Source organism: Mirounga leonina, unplaced genomic scaffold, assembly GCF_011800145.1.
Source record: "Mirounga leonina isolate KUSES-001 unplaced genomic scaffold, KU_Mleo_1.0 Mir_173, whole genome shotgun sequence".
Lineage (NCBI taxonomy): Eukaryota > Metazoa > Chordata > Mammalia > Carnivora > Phocidae > Mirounga > Mirounga leonina.
In genome coordinates, this window is record NW_023270447.1 from 72775739 (window position 1) to 72792975 (window position 17237).

The 17237-nt window shown below is 43.0% G+C and overlaps 1 protein-coding gene and 1 pseudogene across 1 annotated transcript in view; both read right to left on the reverse strand.

The window, feature by feature from the left end:
• YTHDF2 (YTH N6-methyladenosine RNA binding protein 2) overlaps nucleotides 1-5270 on the reverse strand; it is a 32221-nt gene extending 26951 nt beyond the window's left edge. Inside the window, 5 exon segments of the mRNA XM_035019299.1 lie at nucleotides 1-29; nucleotides 32-881; nucleotides 3862-3941; nucleotides 4520-4544; nucleotides 5044-5270. The exon segment at nucleotides 1-29 is cut by the window's left edge and continues 603 nt beyond it. Coding sequence (XP_034875190.1) covers nucleotides 1-29; nucleotides 32-881; nucleotides 3862-3941; nucleotides 4520-4544; nucleotides 5044-5070 — 1011 coding nt within the window. The 5' untranslated portion in view covers nucleotides 5071-5270.
• Nucleotides 5271-7371: 2101 nt separating this feature from the next.
• Nucleotides 7372-10924, reverse strand: LOC118019624 (annotated as a pseudogene).
• Between the last annotated feature and the right edge of the window lie 6313 nt (nucleotides 10925-17237).

Here is a 17237-nt window from a genome sequence, read left to right on the forward strand (position 1 = left end):
GCAGGCTGTGGTGGAGGTGGGGGCAATGGCTGTGTCTGTTGCCCCACTGATGCCTGAGCCACTGGTGGGCTATTGTTAGCCTGCTGACCTACAGGCTGAGGAGACCCCTGGGTTGGCTGCTGACCTATATTCTGAACCAAAGCCTGTGAGGGGGCTTTTGCCACAGGACCCTTATTATCCCAAGTTCCAATATCCATGTTATGTTTTATTGGGGGTGGTGGAAGACTTGACCCTGCAATGCCATTCTTGGTCTTCAACTTAGGTTGCTGTTTCGCAGGCTTGCTAGCAATATCAGCCCAAGATGCTGGTTTTGGAGGAGCAATGGTAGCTGGAGGCAAACTATTGGAAGCCACGATGTTACCAGTAATGGACCCACTACCAACTGCAGAACCTACAACTTTTGGAACATTGCTTGCAACTTCTGTGCTACCCAACTTCAGTGCTGCCATCCCTTGGTCTATAGTATTCATGCCAGGAGCCTTATTGAGGGTCTCACTGGCAAAAGCTGACTGTCCATCAATCATGGCTCCACCTAAGGAGCTAGGTGCATAAGCATAATTGCTACTATATCCAGAGCTCTGAGTAGACTGTCCCTGAGAACTGTTATTTCCCCAAGCTGAGAAGTCAATCCCACTGGGAAAGAAATTAAAACCATGCTGACCAAGAAATGGAGTGCTACCTAGGGCTCCTGGTTGTCCAAACATTGCATCTGGTAGGAAGTGAGGCTCTCCGTTGCTCAGCTGTCCATAAGAAGTTAGATAGGGCATGGCTGTATCACCCCCAGTAGACCAAGCGGCTTCACCCAAAGAATAGGAGAAGCCAATGGAGGGACTGTAGTAACTGGGTAAATAGGAATCTGACATGGCAGTATATGCATTATTCTGTGGAAAGGAAAAAAAAAAAAGGCAAATCAAAACAAAACACAAAAATTAATAAAACAACAATCATGACATTTCCTCTCCCAACTATTCATCCAATTCAAATTCAACTAAAAAAGCAAGTGACCATTTCAGGTAGTCTCTTCCCATAAACTTGCTGGAATTCTTATACTGTAAGAGATTTTGGTTTCACAATTGAAAAGTTTAAACATTTCAAGTTAAACTGACATACAGTTTAGGCCTTAACTTAAGCACTATACAGTTAAGGACATACTTACAGGCCTTAACTTGAGCACTATAATTCAAAAAAAGGAAAACCCAACATCTCACCAACAGAAGTGTTGAGATGATGGCTTTTATTAAAACCAGTTCTCTCTGGATTTAAGGAGTGCGAATTTTGGCAGATCAGAGGAGTGTTCCTAAGAGTTTCCTATCAAAACCATACTACTCTAACAGATAAAACAACACAAAAAGAACTGGAAATTTCAGGTTCTATCCCAAAAATCTGTGCAGCCTTCCTCAACCATAAACCAAGGTTCATTACACCTAGTTTACATTGTTAGCCTCTTAGCAAACCATTTGGGAACATCAATAGATGCCACTATTTAATTATAACCTGGAAAGGAAATGCACAAGAGCTTCCAGAGTTTAAAACTAGAAAAATGTTGCTACCTGTTCTACTTCACCTAAAATGGCTCTAAGTTCAAATGTACACCTGACTTTTCCATTAAAAGTAGAATTCCAAAAACATTGTAAAGTCTGTATCTTTAAGAATTAGTCTAAGGAATAACCAAAAACATAAACTTATACTCAACTAGTCAACACATTAGAAGACAGACTGCATTGCAAAAACCTCAATCATTCTTGACCTAAGTTTGCGAACAGTATTTTAACTTTTTTATAAATGCTATAACTCACAGAATAGTCCCTTAAGTGAGAAGCTGGAGATATAAAAAGACTGGTCTGTACAGGTATGGATACAGCTCAACTCAAAATAGACTACTCTAACTTCAAAATAGCTCTGGTACAAGAGTACTCTTATCTTGATGAGCACTGAGTAATATATGAAATTGTTGAATCACTTTACTGCACTCCTGAAACTAATATAACACTATATTAACTACATTGGAATTAAAATAATAGCTCTGGTACATAAGAATCCATTAACTAGTGAATAAAGAATTTCGTTCTTAAGAAGCTTGGATGACCATAAGTATGTCAGGCCTTAAATCTGTATTACCAAAGCCAACAGTACTTCTCCCTAGCCAAACACAGCTCTTGAAAATTAAATGTTTCAACTAATGTGGTTTGATAAAATGGTGCTTTTCTCTGCCAAATTCTCCTTACCAAAAAAAAACAAAAACAAAAAAAACCTAAGTCTTTCACACATACCCTCAAGTGTAAGAGAAGTCTATTTCTTGAAGACAGTGTTAAAATTTTAATAGACTCAAATCCATTATGAATAAGAAATTCAGTCTATAATCAATGGATTAAGCCTGAAGAATTATATATAATATAAAGTGATGAATAATGGTTAAAAAGTACATGAATTGCTCTTGACAAACTACAAAGGACAAAGATTCTGAAGTTATCCGTCTATTCAACCATGATTTCTACTCCCACCACCCCCAGCCCCGAATTTTTTAAAGACATTTAAGCTTTAGCTTACTTGAGAAGTAAAAACATGCACTTAGTATCACACGTTATACCATTATATAGCTGAATGCCTACACCTGAACTGGCAGGTTCCCACATGCCCCTGAACTCAAAAATCTGAATTACACAATGTTTCACAAGAACTACCTAGAATTATGTTTCCAAATGCTCCCACTCTCCCTGTTATAATGATTATGTAAGCAAACTACTTCAATAGCAGGAACCTATAAATAGTTCATTCCTCTACTTCCTTCCTACTTTTCCTGATTAACTGGTTGACTTTTCTGAAAACTTTTCCCAATCACTTGCTTAAGTGGTTTCTATACTCTCAGTGGAGAAAATTTTACATGAGGGATCTAAAAGTTTTATGCAAGAATTAGGTCCAAATATGGGCATGCACCAATATGTCAAGTTTTCAAAACTATTGTATCTATCGTATGGCATCCACTCAGAATTTATATAAATGTCTCATATGCTTTTTCATTTTTTAGGGTATCTTAGGTGAGTTACTGTAAGTTTTCCTTTTGGTTTATTAATCTGTGGGTTTATATTTATTAGCTACAACCTTATGATTTTTATCTTTGGGACCCATGATATTAATACAAAAGAAGTGACAAATCAAAGTAGTTTCTACATGCACAGAACATGTTAATATATGAACCTATATAGACCTAAAAGAAATTAGAAGAAAAAGTTACATGGCAAAAACCTCAATCATTCTTGGTCTTCATTTGTGCTAAACAGTATTTTATCTTCCTTTAACTCCATTTTATAAATCCTGTAGCTCCTATAAGAAACCAGAGGTGTACAAAGTTGGTCTCTAAAGATAGAGATACATCTCAACTTGAAAAAGGAATACCTAGGTCCAAAAGTTAGGATAACCTAACAACCCACTAACTAGTGACCAGATGAAAAGGAAGATTCCAGTTTCTGCAGCACTGAATAAAGTTCAGGTGATTTTTTATTAGTTTTTTCCCCGTCACATATACATCCAGTTTTCCTAAAAGAAAAAGGTTTGGGGGGTAAAAAGTCAGAATACTTAAACTGGAAAGTATTCTTCAGTTTTGCACTGTTACATTCTTGGTAAGAAAAATTACTAACAGGTGCTGTTAGTATACTCTAAGATGCTACCACTTCTAATCCCAGAATATGCTTGCTGTCAACAAAGATGGAAATCTTAACAGTCTATAACATTTCAGTAACTCCGTTTACAACACATGGACTGGTATTAAGTCACCCCCTGAAAATGAAATTCATCGATAAGGCAGAGAAAAAAATACGGTATATTACACTCTTTGATCAGGCACGTAAATGGTTAACTACTCACGGGCCTTGCCTGTGGACTCAAGTAAGGTTCAAAATCATCATCATTTAATCCATCCTTTTGATGTACAGATCCATTTTGTACTGAAGGGAAAAAATTCAAATAAATCAGGAGTGTCTCAATCGTACAACCTACCTCCCAAAATAAGCAAATATATTCTAACCAAGAAATACCTTACTAAACACAGCAAATAAGTTTGAATTTCAGAAAAACAGATAAAGAGAAGAGTGAATGCTGAGCAATATTCGTCAATGAAAACGTCTCCCTCCACCCCGAGCAAGTTGATCTAAAAAGGTCATTTTATTGGCTCCTCTAGATTTCAATTCCCTCCCGCTTCCCCTCCCCCATCACATGTGAGTACTTCCAGAGTGTGATCCACGAGGATGAAAAACAAAGGCCTTCTAAGACCTACAGGAAACTAAGGACCTGGGACATTTCAAAACCGAATCCACCCCCACCCTTAATGAATTACTCCTTGTTCACTGAAAAGCTGTTCGCCAGCTGCAAGAACACACCAAAAGGGTCAAATACTTAAGTGTGAGGCACCTGCGAACTAAGCGGCTTCCGAAAGGTCCTCTCCCCGGGGCGCTTCCCGGAGACCCCGCCCCCACTACTCGGCGTCCCCCTCCCGGCCTAGGGCCACCGGCGGAGCCGGGCTCACCTTTGTTTCCTTGACCTTTTGGTCTCTGCGGGCGAAGAAAACGTCGCCGAGCAGCAAGTCGTCCGAGGAAGAAATGGAAAAGGAAAGACAAATTAAAGCCGGGCCCGGGAAGGGAATAAAAGAGCAGGCCTGAGGGGAGGCGTCAGGAATGATGGTGAGGGGGAGGCTGAAAATGGGAGGCGGGGAAAAGCGCAGGCCGGCGGGGCCCGCGGAGAAAAAGCGGGGGACGCGCCAGAAACAACGCGAGGGGACCAGGGCTTCAAGGAAGGGGAAGGAAACAAGGAAGAAAACGAGGCCCGCTGAGAAGAGGGGGCGCGGCGCGGCCGGTGGGCTCCGAGGCCGGGGGAGAAGCGCGGAGAGCGGGCTGAGGGCGAGGCGCTGGGCGCGGCCGGCCTGAGAGGCCCGAAACCCGGCCCGCAAGAGGCGCCGCCTCGGCTCGGCCCGACCGGGGGCGGCGGGCCCGGGCCTAGTCGGGCTCCCTCTCGCCTCACACAATGGCCGAGGCATGCGGGCCGGGCCTGTACCTGCTCCAAGAGGCTGCTAGCCGACATGGCTCTCGGATCCTCGCGGGTGGCGACAGCGGTGGACTCTCGTCAGGGCGGCGGCGACGGCGGATGAGCCCTGGCGGCGGGAGCAGGCGGCGCGGTGGCGGCTTTTGTCCCTGACACTCGGGGGCCTCGGCGGACGCAGCGGAGACACAGCGCGCGGCTCGGGCTCCGGCTCCGACTCGGCGACGCTCTAGCCCGAGAGCTCAACGCCCGTCTCTATGCCTTTACGCGCGCTCCCGCCCCTCGCAGCCGAAATAAGGGCGCCGAGCGGCGGAGGCGGACGGCGCGCGCGGCGCGAGGCTGACTCTCACATTCACTCACCCACGCGGAAGGGGCCCGGCGCGAAGCACTCCGGGAAGGAAGGAACGAGGCCGCAGTGCCCTCTGGTGGTCTGGAGGAGCGGAAGCGGCGAGTGCGGCCTCCCCGCCCCCACCGCCTCCGGATTGGGGCCTATAGGAAGGTGGGGGCGGCCAGGGTCGCGCCACGAGGTTTTTAATAACACACCTGGAGAGAGTAGCTTTAGCTTGAGAAAACCCACAAAAGCCGGTTTCTCAATGAAGAAGCGACCCCCGGAGGGCGAGAGACCTCAAAATAAACCTGCCTCCCGGCTGCAAATGGCACCCCACCCCCATGGGGGGGGCACCCTGAGAGGGGTCGCAGCCCCCAGGGAAACTTCATGGTGGCCCTGCCCCGAGAAATTCACACCACCGCCACTGCCAGCAGGAACCTGGTTATCCTCCTCTGTTGGACTGCAAAAGAGTGCCCAGAGAACAAAAACATCCACAAAAAAATCTGGTACCCTGCAAAAGAGATTTGAATAACACACCTGGAGAGAGTAGCAGAGAGGACAATCTACAGCTCTTTTTTTAGGGAAGTCGTTGGCCACCGCGATAATCTGTTAAACTGTGGCCTTTATTTCGAAGAAAAACACACCTCATACATCTACACAAAATGTTCCGTGTACTTTCAACAAGTCCCAAGAATCTATAAATCTATGGACTTCAAGAGAGAATGTCCTTATCTGGGGAAGGAGAGAAATTAACTCTATTTGAATACCTCCTGTGGGTTAGGTTTTGTTGATAGGTGCTTTCAAACATTTCAAAGGTAGCGGCACCTTCCAAATAATCTTCAGTCTCTCTGACAACTGGGGAAACAGAGAGGTCAAGCAATGTGCCCAAGGTCGCAAAGCTATTAAATAGTCATGTATACCTGACACTAAGAGAAACATAATAGGGTCCCTCCACCCCCCACAAGAAATCCTGTATTCAGGAATCAAAATCCAGAGGAGATCCATAATATGGGCAAAAGCATTTTTAATCAGCAGCAAACCCAAACTCATGCAGGGATATTTGATCCTAGGACAGCCCATCTCCTAATAGCTTTTATTATTGCAAATAGTAGTAAACAGATAAATAATGCACTATTAAGGGTCAACCTGATACTATTCACTCTCTGGAAACAGGAGGCTTTGGTGGACTCTAGTAAAATAAATGATAACACAGGATCTTGGATTTTGGCATTATGATTTTGCTCAAAGTGCTCAAAGCATTTTTTCTGCCCATAATCATATTTATAGTTGGAAAGAATAAGGTCAGGCACCAATATGTGATGGTTCTGGTAGAGACAGTAAAATGTCAAGTATCAGAGCATAGATCCCAGATAGGCAATAAAAGAAACGTAGTAATCCTTTTTTTTTTTTTTTTAAGATACTCAGCCAGTTAACTCCATAGCCCAGATTTTTGTATAAACTGTAAGCAGTTGCTTACACTTACCCTCGAAAGTGGTACGATACGATGAAAAGAGGATTGACCAAGAATCATGTCCTGGGAAGGGGAGGGACTAAATACTGGCCTCACCACCAGATTTGTAACATGAGGTAGATTACTAGACCTCTCAGAGATTCCCTCATTTGATAAAGGTAAAATAATATCTACCTAACAGTTTTGTTTTGAAGAAAAGGTTTAAAAAAACAACAACACAGAAACAAGTCTGGTACACTGCAGACTCCTTTCCTATAATCCATTAAGGGATAATAGTGAAAATTCCCTCCTTCCAATGACATTTCTAGTGCCCGAAATTTTTCTTACAATAGTTCCCCCTTATCTGAGGTTTCACTTTCTATGGTTTCAGTTACCCATGGTCAACTGTGGTCCAGGTCAGATGATTCTTTGGACGTGTGGTCAGAAGATCAACAGTAGCCTAACGCTAGGTTACAATACCTACATCGTTCACCTCACATCATCTCATCACGTAGGCATTTTGTCATCTCACATCATCACAAGAAGGGTGAGTATATTATAATATTTTGGGGGGTTACTATTTATTTATGACAAATATCCCACATCCATAATCCTCTCCTGTCAGAAGTTCTTTGAAATGATGCCATCAGCCTTGGCCAGTCAGAGGATGGAGTCATCTGACTCACCTAACCTGTGAATGGCCTTCCAGGTAGCATAGGTTTTTAACTGGCCGTTTGAAGCACGCCCGGGTGGCTCAGTCGGTTAAGCGGCTGCCTTCGGCACAGGTCATGATCTCAGGGTCCTGGGATCGAGCCCTGCGTCAGGCTCCCTGCTCAGTGGAGAGCCTGCTTCTCCCTCTCCCTCTGCTCCTCCCCACTGCTCGTGTTCTCTCTCTCTCTCTCAAGTAAATAAAATAAAGTCTTTAAAAAATATAAAATAACTGGCCGTTTGAAACTGCCTGTCACCTTGTTAACCTCAGCCATGTTCATCTGGATGGACGTGTGCTCCTCAACGCTGATGACACAGTAGCTGGCAGAGCATTTCTGTAACAGGTACAGGTCCACAAACTTGCTGGCATCCTACTGCGTGTCCAAGATGTGCCTACTGCCGGGCGCCTGGGTGGCTCAGTTGGTTAAGCGACTGCCTTCGGCTCAGGTCATGATCCTGGAGTTCCTGGATCGAGTCCCGCATCGGGCTCCCTGCTCAGCAGGGGGGTCTGCTTCTCCCTCTGACCCTCCCCCCTCTCATGCTCTCTGTCTCTCATTCTCTCTCTCAAATAAATAAATAAAATCTTAAAAAAAAAAAAAAAAGATGTGCCTACTGCCACCACCACGACTGCCAGTGCAGAAAGCTACAATTAGATATTTTTGAGAGGCCACCTTCACATAACTTTTATTACAGTACATTATTATACGTGTTTTATTATTGTTGTTAATCTCTTGTGCCTAATTTATGAATTAAACTTTATCATTAAATAAATAAACTTTATCATAAGTATGTATAGATAGAAAAAAACCAGTATATATAGGGTTCAGTACTATCTGTAGTTTCAGGCATCCACTGGGAGATCTTGGAACATATGCCCTGTGGACAAAAGAGGACTACTGTAGTTCCTTTGCGGTTACTTTCTGTCCTCCAGGAGTTCCCAGGAGTTAAAATGCAAATATCCTTGAAGTAACGGTAATCTCTAAACCTGTATTACTTCTCCCGATTGACTGTAACAGGCCCCTGAAGAGAACACACAAGACCGATCATTTAACCACTGAGAAAAGGGTAAGGAAGTCTGGAGTGTGGGGTCATCTTCCTGGGATAGACCCCTCATGGTTTCAGAAAAGAAAACTGTCCTGGAAATAGGCTTGGGTTCTAGCCTCAGCTCTGCCACTGGGTGGATAAAACCCTCAATACCTCTTTTAACAAGTATTTATTGAGGGCCAGGCAATGTGCTGGAGAGAAAGTCTTTTTTTTTAAGATTTTATTATTATTTATTTGACAGAGAGAGGCACAGCGAGAGAGGGAACACAAGCAGGCGGAGTGGGAGAGGGAGAAGCGGGCTTCCCGCTGAGCAGGGAGCCCGATGTGGGACTCGATCCCAGGACTCTGGGATCATGACCTGAGCCGAAGGCAGACGCTTAACAACTGAGCCACCCTTGCGCTCCTGGAGAGACAGTCTTAAGAGTTCACTTACCCCCAAAGCTTATAGACCAGGGAAAATGACAGTAAACAAAGAGTTATTCAATTACAGTTGTGCAAAGTGCAAGGAGAAAGCGCCAATGGAGCTAGCCTAGGCGGGGGTGGGGGAGGGGTGGCAAGGATGACCAGAAATTAACCAGACGAGGAGGGAAGGGAAGTGTGGGAACCCTGTGTGCCAAGGCCCTATGTGGGAAGGAGCTTGGCACTGATGAGCAGAGAGAAGGCCAGCATGACTGGCGCATAATGAGAGAGAGGGTGGCAGCAGATGAGACTGGAGAAAGAAGAAAAACAGGGACTTTAGTCCTTAGCTGCAAATGATCAGCTAGGAGAGAGTTAATAGAAGTATAGCAGTCTCAGGTTTATGTTTTAAGAAGTTCCTTCTGCTTACAGTGTGGGAAATAGATCTAGGGAGAAGAGAGTAGATTAGGAGTTAGAAGAGGATTGTAGGAAGTCCAGGCAAAAGGTAATCTTCTAATATAGTGGCAGTGAATACAGTTAGAAATGGACAGAATGGACGTTTTTAGGAGGTAAAATGAGAGGTCTTGGTGATGGATTAGACTGGGAGAAGGGCACTAAAGGAGAAAGAGTTATCAAGGATGATACCTGATTTGATTTGAGCAATTGGGTGGATGAGGTGGCATTTTTTAATGTGGGGAGATTTATGGGAGTGGAGAAAGATCATAAATTGATCTTTGGACATGCTGGGTTTCAGGAGAACCTAAAGTGTCGGATAGAAATATTCTGTAAACAAAGGGAAGGGGACACACAGAGAAAAACATAGCTGGGAATACAACTCTTGGAATCTGTGGTGTAGAGATGTTAGTGGAAGTGAAAGGAATCCATGCAATTTCCTCAGAAGAGAGGGAGAACAACAAAAGGTCCCACAGCAAACCAGAGAGATAGAAGGGGAGACAAGGAGAGTAAATCATTCCCTCACTCAGAACCTATTTCCAAGGCTGTAAAATAAGGATGTTGGATCAAAATAAATTCTAAGGTCCCTTCTGGTTCCGTTGTTTTAGACTTCTGGAAGGTAGAAACCAAAGTAGTCCTTCCAGATACATGAAATGAGGAGTGGGGATAAGAGAGAGAAAAAGAAGCAGCAAAGAGGACAGATTTTACATACTCTTCAGAATTGTGCTGAGCTGGGGCTGGGTCCTTGAGCTCTGGTTCTCAAACCTTTCCAGCCTTCAGGAATAATAGACCTCACAGCCCAAGTCACCCCCTTAGTAAGGCAGAAAGAGAGAAATGTTTATATCCTTCACACAACTGACAGGGTAAAACCCCATTTTTAAAGATTTCTGCTGGTTCTCTGTAGTCTACATAACACACAAAGTTTGCCACTCCCTGGCCCTATGTATTTCTCACCATGTACTTATGCCCCAGCCACACTGAACTTTTTCCCAAATACATGTTTTTTCTGGAACCCAGGGCTCTGCACACGCAGTTCTTTCTGCCTCAAATGCCCTTGTCATCTTGCCTACCAGCTCCTATCTCTCTTTGAGACCCTCATCAAATGATGCCTTATTTCTTCCCCCAAGCAGAAAGGTGCTCTATTCTTTGTTCACCTATAATATTAGTCATCTTTCCTTATTGTAACATTTTAGTGTATTAAAACTATCTGTTTACATCAATATTTATTTTTCTTTTGGAAGTTTTGGATTCAGTTGAGAATCTAATGGGAGTAATGAATTTTGTCCTTAGAAAAAGGTACATGCACCCAAATTTTTGCCAACAATCTCATTGAGCAGCCCCTTCCCCAAGCCCATCTATCCCATGGACCCCAGGTTAAGAGAACCAAGCCTTGGGCTTGTATATTGTTTCTCCAGTAAATCTAGGACTGCTTATAGGACAAGGAACATTTTTATTATTGATCTTTATATTCCAAAGCTAAGTAAATACTTGTTGAATTAATTTGTTACCTCGTTCATTTTTGAAATTCTCCCTAGTACTGTCAATCCCCATTTTATTAATGAAAATCTGGTAAGGCCAACATATATGTTAAAAAGTTAAGTGTGCAGGGGCACCTGGCTGGCTCAGTCAGAAGAGTATGTGACTCTTGATCTCCTGGTCATGAGTTCAAGCACTACACTAGGTGTAGAGATTACTAAAAATATAAACTAAAAAAAAAAAGTTAAATGTGCAGAGACTTAACTAGCTTAATTGAATGTTAAAAGAAAGGCACTGTGGGAATCCCAAGGTAGGTGGATGATTGGCTTTGTAATGTGCAGGTGTGTTTTATGACGGGTTGAATGGAAGCATGAAAAGAGCAATGTGAGAACAAGGCTAAAGGAAGAAAAGACTTGCAGCTGGGCCAGGTGGCCTTTGGACACTAGTAATTCACAGCTGTGCAAATCCAAAAGCAGCAGCTGTTAGAGACCTCGAGGGCAGAGAAGATCAGTACCAAGAAAGGGCCTTGAAGATTCAACTCCAAGTCTAGAGGTAAGAGTTTCACCAGTTCTGCAGGAAAGGTAATGATAATATAATAAGCTTTTCATAAAGCTAAATGTAGTCACTGTAAAAGGCTGTTCTTAATTCTGAAGTTATTTCTCTCCTATCTTTTTTTTTAAGTCAATAAATTTTTATTTAAGGAATTTTACATGTGATTCCTTCCGCTGCCAATCACCGTAGTTCCTCCAAAGTCAGAATCAGAATCTTCAAAACAGCCCTTTTAAAAAGAACTTGTTCAATCCACGGTTGTCACTGTCAGTCCCAAATTATTTTAGCTGGGCTTCTTCGATCTCCACTTGAATATGGACATACTTCAAAAACTCCCCACCTGTAATCTTTGGGATCCAATGTCTTTACTTCAGGGTCCCGTTTCTCCTATCTTTTTGATGTAAAAATGCCCTTTCTTTTCAAATGATGCCAATAAGAGTTGGCCATTTAAAAAAATCCTTATTCAGTAAAATATAATGTCGGGAACCCCATGTTGGTTCCTAAGATTTTTTTTTCTCTTTTATTGATACATGGGATCTAAAAGTCCAAGTAGCAGTGTGCTAAGGCACAGCTTAAGATCTCAACGTAAGACAATCAGACAGAGAGAGAAATGGAGAGCAAACAAAATTCCTGGAGATAATGCCAAGGGGAAATGAAGCCAGGGAACCTTTGGAAGGGCTGGTTCAGTTTTAGGTTTGTACCAAGAGAGAATAACTAAACCAATGAATGTGGGTCTGAACTATTTGTGACAACGCTTTACAGATAAATCCTTCCCTGGTCCTTGGGTGGGAACTACAGAGAACTTAAACAAGGCAAGTATATGAGAAGTTGTGTCCAGTTTGCTCAGAAATGCTAACCAGAGTGCCTCAGTCAATGGCAGAGTGAACTTAGCATTTCTGTAGCAAAGTAGTTCCTGGAGCAAGGGAGTATTAGCTTTTTGCTCAGTTAGCAAAGGCTTTACAGTGCTATCAATGTTCTATGGAGTACGGTCCCTGTGTAACAACTGGCACACGGACTTGGGTTCTGTACCATAGGACCCTTACAAAGAAGTGAAGGCGTTCTGGGACGCCTGAGTGGCTCAGTCGGTTAAGCATCTGCCTTTGGCTCAGGTCATGGTCCCAGGGTCCTGGGATCGAGTCCCACATCAGGCTCCTTGCTCAACGGGGAGCCTGCTTCTCCTTCTGCCTGCCGTTCCTCCTGCTTGTGCTCTCTATCTCTCTGACAAATAAATAAAATCTTAAAAAAAAGAAAAAAGAAAAAAGAAATGAAGCTCTAAGCAAGGACCCTGACACCAGCATCATTTCAAACAGGGCCATTAACAAAGTGATAAATCAGAGGCACCTGGTTGGCTCAGTCAGCAGAGTGTGCAACTCAGTCTCGGGTTTGTGAGTTTGAGTTCCATATTGGGCATAGAGATTACTTAAAAAAAAAAAAAAAAAGTGCTAAGTCAGTACTTCCTGTGACGGACAGATGATCTGGGTTCTAAAATCCTTTAGTAAATGAACTTTTCCTTCCTCCAGTACTTCCTCTTGGGAACCCTGGCGAGATGGGGGAACGGGACTTGCTGCCCAGCACAGATCACAAAATCTTAAAAGCTACCACTGCTCCAGATCTCCGCAGTCCTATCTAAGCTGCAGCCTGATCGAGGCCCAGTCCTACAACCGAAAATTTTAACTTTAGTAACTAAACATGTTATCAAATAAAACACCATTATTATATGATTCATTGAAGGGCTCCTTTTAGATATTAAGTTTCTCTAGTAGTTTAAAGACTTTAATAAATTTAATGAGTTACAATTATTCAAATGTATCTATTGTTTAGGGTAGAATATAAATATGTTTCTTCATTGTAAAATGAAGTAAATAATGCAATCCACCACATAGGATTGTTGTGAGGATCAAATGGGTTAATATATGTAAAGTACTTAGAACAATGCTTGATACATTGTTCCCCTTCAGTGAGTATTGGCTATTTAGTATTCATACATCAAATACTTGTTCAGCTTCTACTACAAGTCAGGCACTGTTCTAGGGCCTGTAGAAACAGCAGTGACAAAGAGACAAGAAAGATTCCCTGCTCTCATGGAGCTTCCATTCTAGCTTGGGGAGCACAAAAAAAAAAAAGTATATGTCAGATACATAAGACAGGGTAAAGAAAACTAGAAAGCATAGTGCAGGGGAAGTTGCCATTTTTCATAGTGAGGGTGGTCAGGGAAGTCCTCTCTGATAAGGTAACATGTGACCAGAGATCTGAAGGAAGTGAGGAAATAAGCTTTGCAGTTATCTGGGGGAAGAGTGTCCTAAGAGATTACTGAATCCAAAAAAAAAAAGACTATCAAATAAGAGGGTCTAAGTCTATAATAGGGAGTGACAGGGTCACATGGTGTAGAAACCATGCCGCACCAGAGACAGGCCTCAGTTCCAGACAAGGGCTGCTATGAGGAAATGTGGACCCAGTGTTGTCAGATCTTCTAGGTTTTTTGTTTTTTAAGAAAAACTGTATCTTGAATTTTTCATGTGAACTGTCGTAATGTTTGAAAGGCATAAATGCATTTATATGTTCATCAAAAGTCATGGACAAGAATGTTCAGAGGCACTATTTATAATAGCCCCAAACTGGAAACCCCCCAAGCAACCATCATTAGAATGGATCAGCTATGGCACAGTTACAGTTTCTGCACAGCAGTGAGAAAGAACCAGCTACAACTTCACACAACATCCTGGGTGAATATCACAACATAACATTGAATGAGAAAATGTTCGGGGCACCTGGGTGGCTCAGTTAAGTGTCTGACTCTTGATTTTTCACTCGGGTCATGATCTCAGGGTCGTGAGGTCGAGCCCCCTGTCAGCCCAGCATGGAGCCTGCTTGAGATTCTTTTTCCTTTCCCTCTCCCTATGCCCCTCCCCGCCCCCACGTGTGTGTGTGTGTGTGTGTGTGAGAGAGAGAGAGAGAGAGAGAGAGAGAGAGAGCACATGCTATCTCTAGCTCTCTGAAAGAAAATAAGAAAGGATGAAAGGAAGGAAGAAGGAAGGAAGGAAGGAAGGAAAAGAAAAAGAAGGGAAGGGAAGGAAAAAGAAAAGGCCAGTCACAGAACAGTTCAAAAACAGGTAAAACTGAGCTATGGTGTTAGAGAGCTAGATGGTTGTTATCCTGGTTGGGTGAGGTGCTGCTAACTTATTTTTTTCCTTAATCTGGTAGCTGATTTAATGGGTATGTTCAGTTTAATTTTATCAAATTGTACGGTCATCTGTGCACTTTCCTCTATGCATTTATATTTCATAAAAAGTTAACAAAAACGTGGGCCAAAGTCTCAGGAGAATCAGGGCTCTGGGCTTCCAGTTTGCTCTGTAATACATAGATTTCTTCAGAGGCAACAGCAGAGTAGCTTTTAAAAAAACAAACTTATACTTCAGAATGCAAGTAAACCCTCTCTGTATATGCTTTCTTTAGAAGCTCCTACAAAGTCCATTGAGGAACTTGTCTTTCCTTCTGGGTCATTACCCACCCTCACATTTACCCTTAGATGTGATCCAATACTATTGTTCATTCTTGTTCTCAAACTAGAAAAATAAATTCCTGTACACCATATTACTAGCCATAACTATCAGTAAAAGTACAGAATTGGAAACCATAGATGCAAGAGGAGAACCCAGAGGAAATTTCCAAGTAGGCTGTAGTCTACTATAGGCTGAGAGGGTCATAAAACATAACAGAAATTTCAGGTAGTTGTGAAGAGGCAGTAGGAATCATACTGGGCTGAAATAATCTATCCAGGAGATAGGCATGTCTTAGCCTGGGCCATGGGTCATAGGTAGAGAATCAGTTGGATATAAAAGATAGGCTTTAGGGGCACCTGGTTGGCTTATTTGGTGGAGCATGCAACTCTTGATCTCAGGGTTGTGGGTTCAAGACCCACAACGGATGTAGAGATTACTTAAAATCTTATTTTTTTAAAGATTTTATTTGAGAGAGAGAGAGAATACGAGTTGGGGGGAGGGGCAGAGGGAGAGGGAGAAGCAGGCTCCTCACTGAGCAGGGAGCCCAATGCAGGCCTTGATCCCAGGACCCTGGGATCATGACCTGAGCCGAAGGCAGATGCTTAACCTACTGAGCCACCCAGGTGCCTCCCCTCCCCCCAAAAACACAGGTTTTAGATAGTCACTGCACAAACACATCCCAAAGGTGCTTCAATTCAGGTGATTGATGGAGTTGAGGAAGCTGTTTTAGGTAATGAAGACTGCAGACTATGGATGTATGCTGAGGTTTGGGTTTTGGGGGGTTCCTTGAGAAAAATGATTGTCTCAAGAGTTATTGACATGGTAGAAAGAATCACTGACATGGCAGAATTTAAGAACCAAATCAACTTTGGCTCCCAAAAGCTAGGGCTAGGGAAGTAGGAGTATGGATAAAGAAGTTAGAGGAAAGTAGAACCTTCTAGAGGAAGTCAAATTGTATATATCAGGACTAAGAAAGTTGTTCCTGGATTGGGAAGGAATCCTGGAAAGGACTCAATTAGGGCTGCCTAAGAGAAATTCCAGGGGCAGAGTCTAAACCTAACAGAACTGATACCTTGTCTAGCGTAACAACGTTGGTTGTTATTGTTACAAATTAGACCATGCAAGAATTTCCCCAAGAGGTATCCTAGGGGTGAGGGAATCTGTGATCAACTGTACTGGGTAAGTTGTCTGAAAATGCAGGGACTAGCCTAGTTTCTGACTTTCTTCTCAGAGAGGACTCTTTGCTCAGGAGCATTGCCCAAAGTGAATCACAACCTCATGCCTATTTTCACAACTCAACCTTTCGTTTATCCTTTCCACCTCCTAATGGTACTAAAACCTGGACCAATTATAATTCAGTGAACTAGTAATTACATATTTCATGCTTGATTATACTATCTTTATAATCAGATGTTACCAATACCAGTATTTCCCACCACACTTACCTTAGTGCCTTTCATGAAATGGGATAAAATGCCACCACTAAAAAGAGTCAGACCACCTGAACTGAATATCAATTTCCAAGGTATGTGTATTAACATTGGTCTTCCTTCCCTAATGTGGACAGATGTATGAAAGAAACTTCACGTGAAGTGGCTTTGAATCTTGAATATTCAAGTATATTGTACATTTCTACTTTAGAATAACTGGGAGTTGTTTTGTTTTAGGGGTGGGAGCAGGGAAGGCGCCTGAAAATTGAAAGGAGGAAAAGAACGAGGCAGGGACAGAACCAAGGTGAGACAGTTGCACAGTTGACTCCAAGGCCTTTATGGAAACCACATGGCAGGAAGGCTGGGGGCATTTACCTTCTATCAGCTAAACTCCAGTCGGGCACTGGATTCCTGTGATGGAAACTCAGAGAAGCTGACGCATGACTTGGCTTTTTCCAGTGGGGTACTCTCTGGACACTGCCCATGCTGCTGACTCTGCCTAGCTCTGGAGGCAGAAGCAACAAGAGACTAAGGATTTTTTCCCCCTCTTATATAAGTAAGCCCCACCACTTGAAAATGGAGTATCAAAAAAACTAGCCAAAATGATCTCTCCTAAACTAGCTTAAGTGTACACCTTCTCCAGTAAGTACTCCCGTCACCCACCCCCCTCCCCAGGTCAGGTTAGGTGCCTGATCCTTTGTTCTCTCAGCTCCCAGCCAGTAGCTCCATGGCTGCACTAACCCCAATATGATGACGTTACAGTATCTCACTAGAAAAGGCTTAACTTTTTTGCGTCTTCTGTAGTCTGCTGAAACCTATGGACCAATTTTCAGAGTAATGTTTTTCAATGCACAAAATAAAATACATAGGGTTAC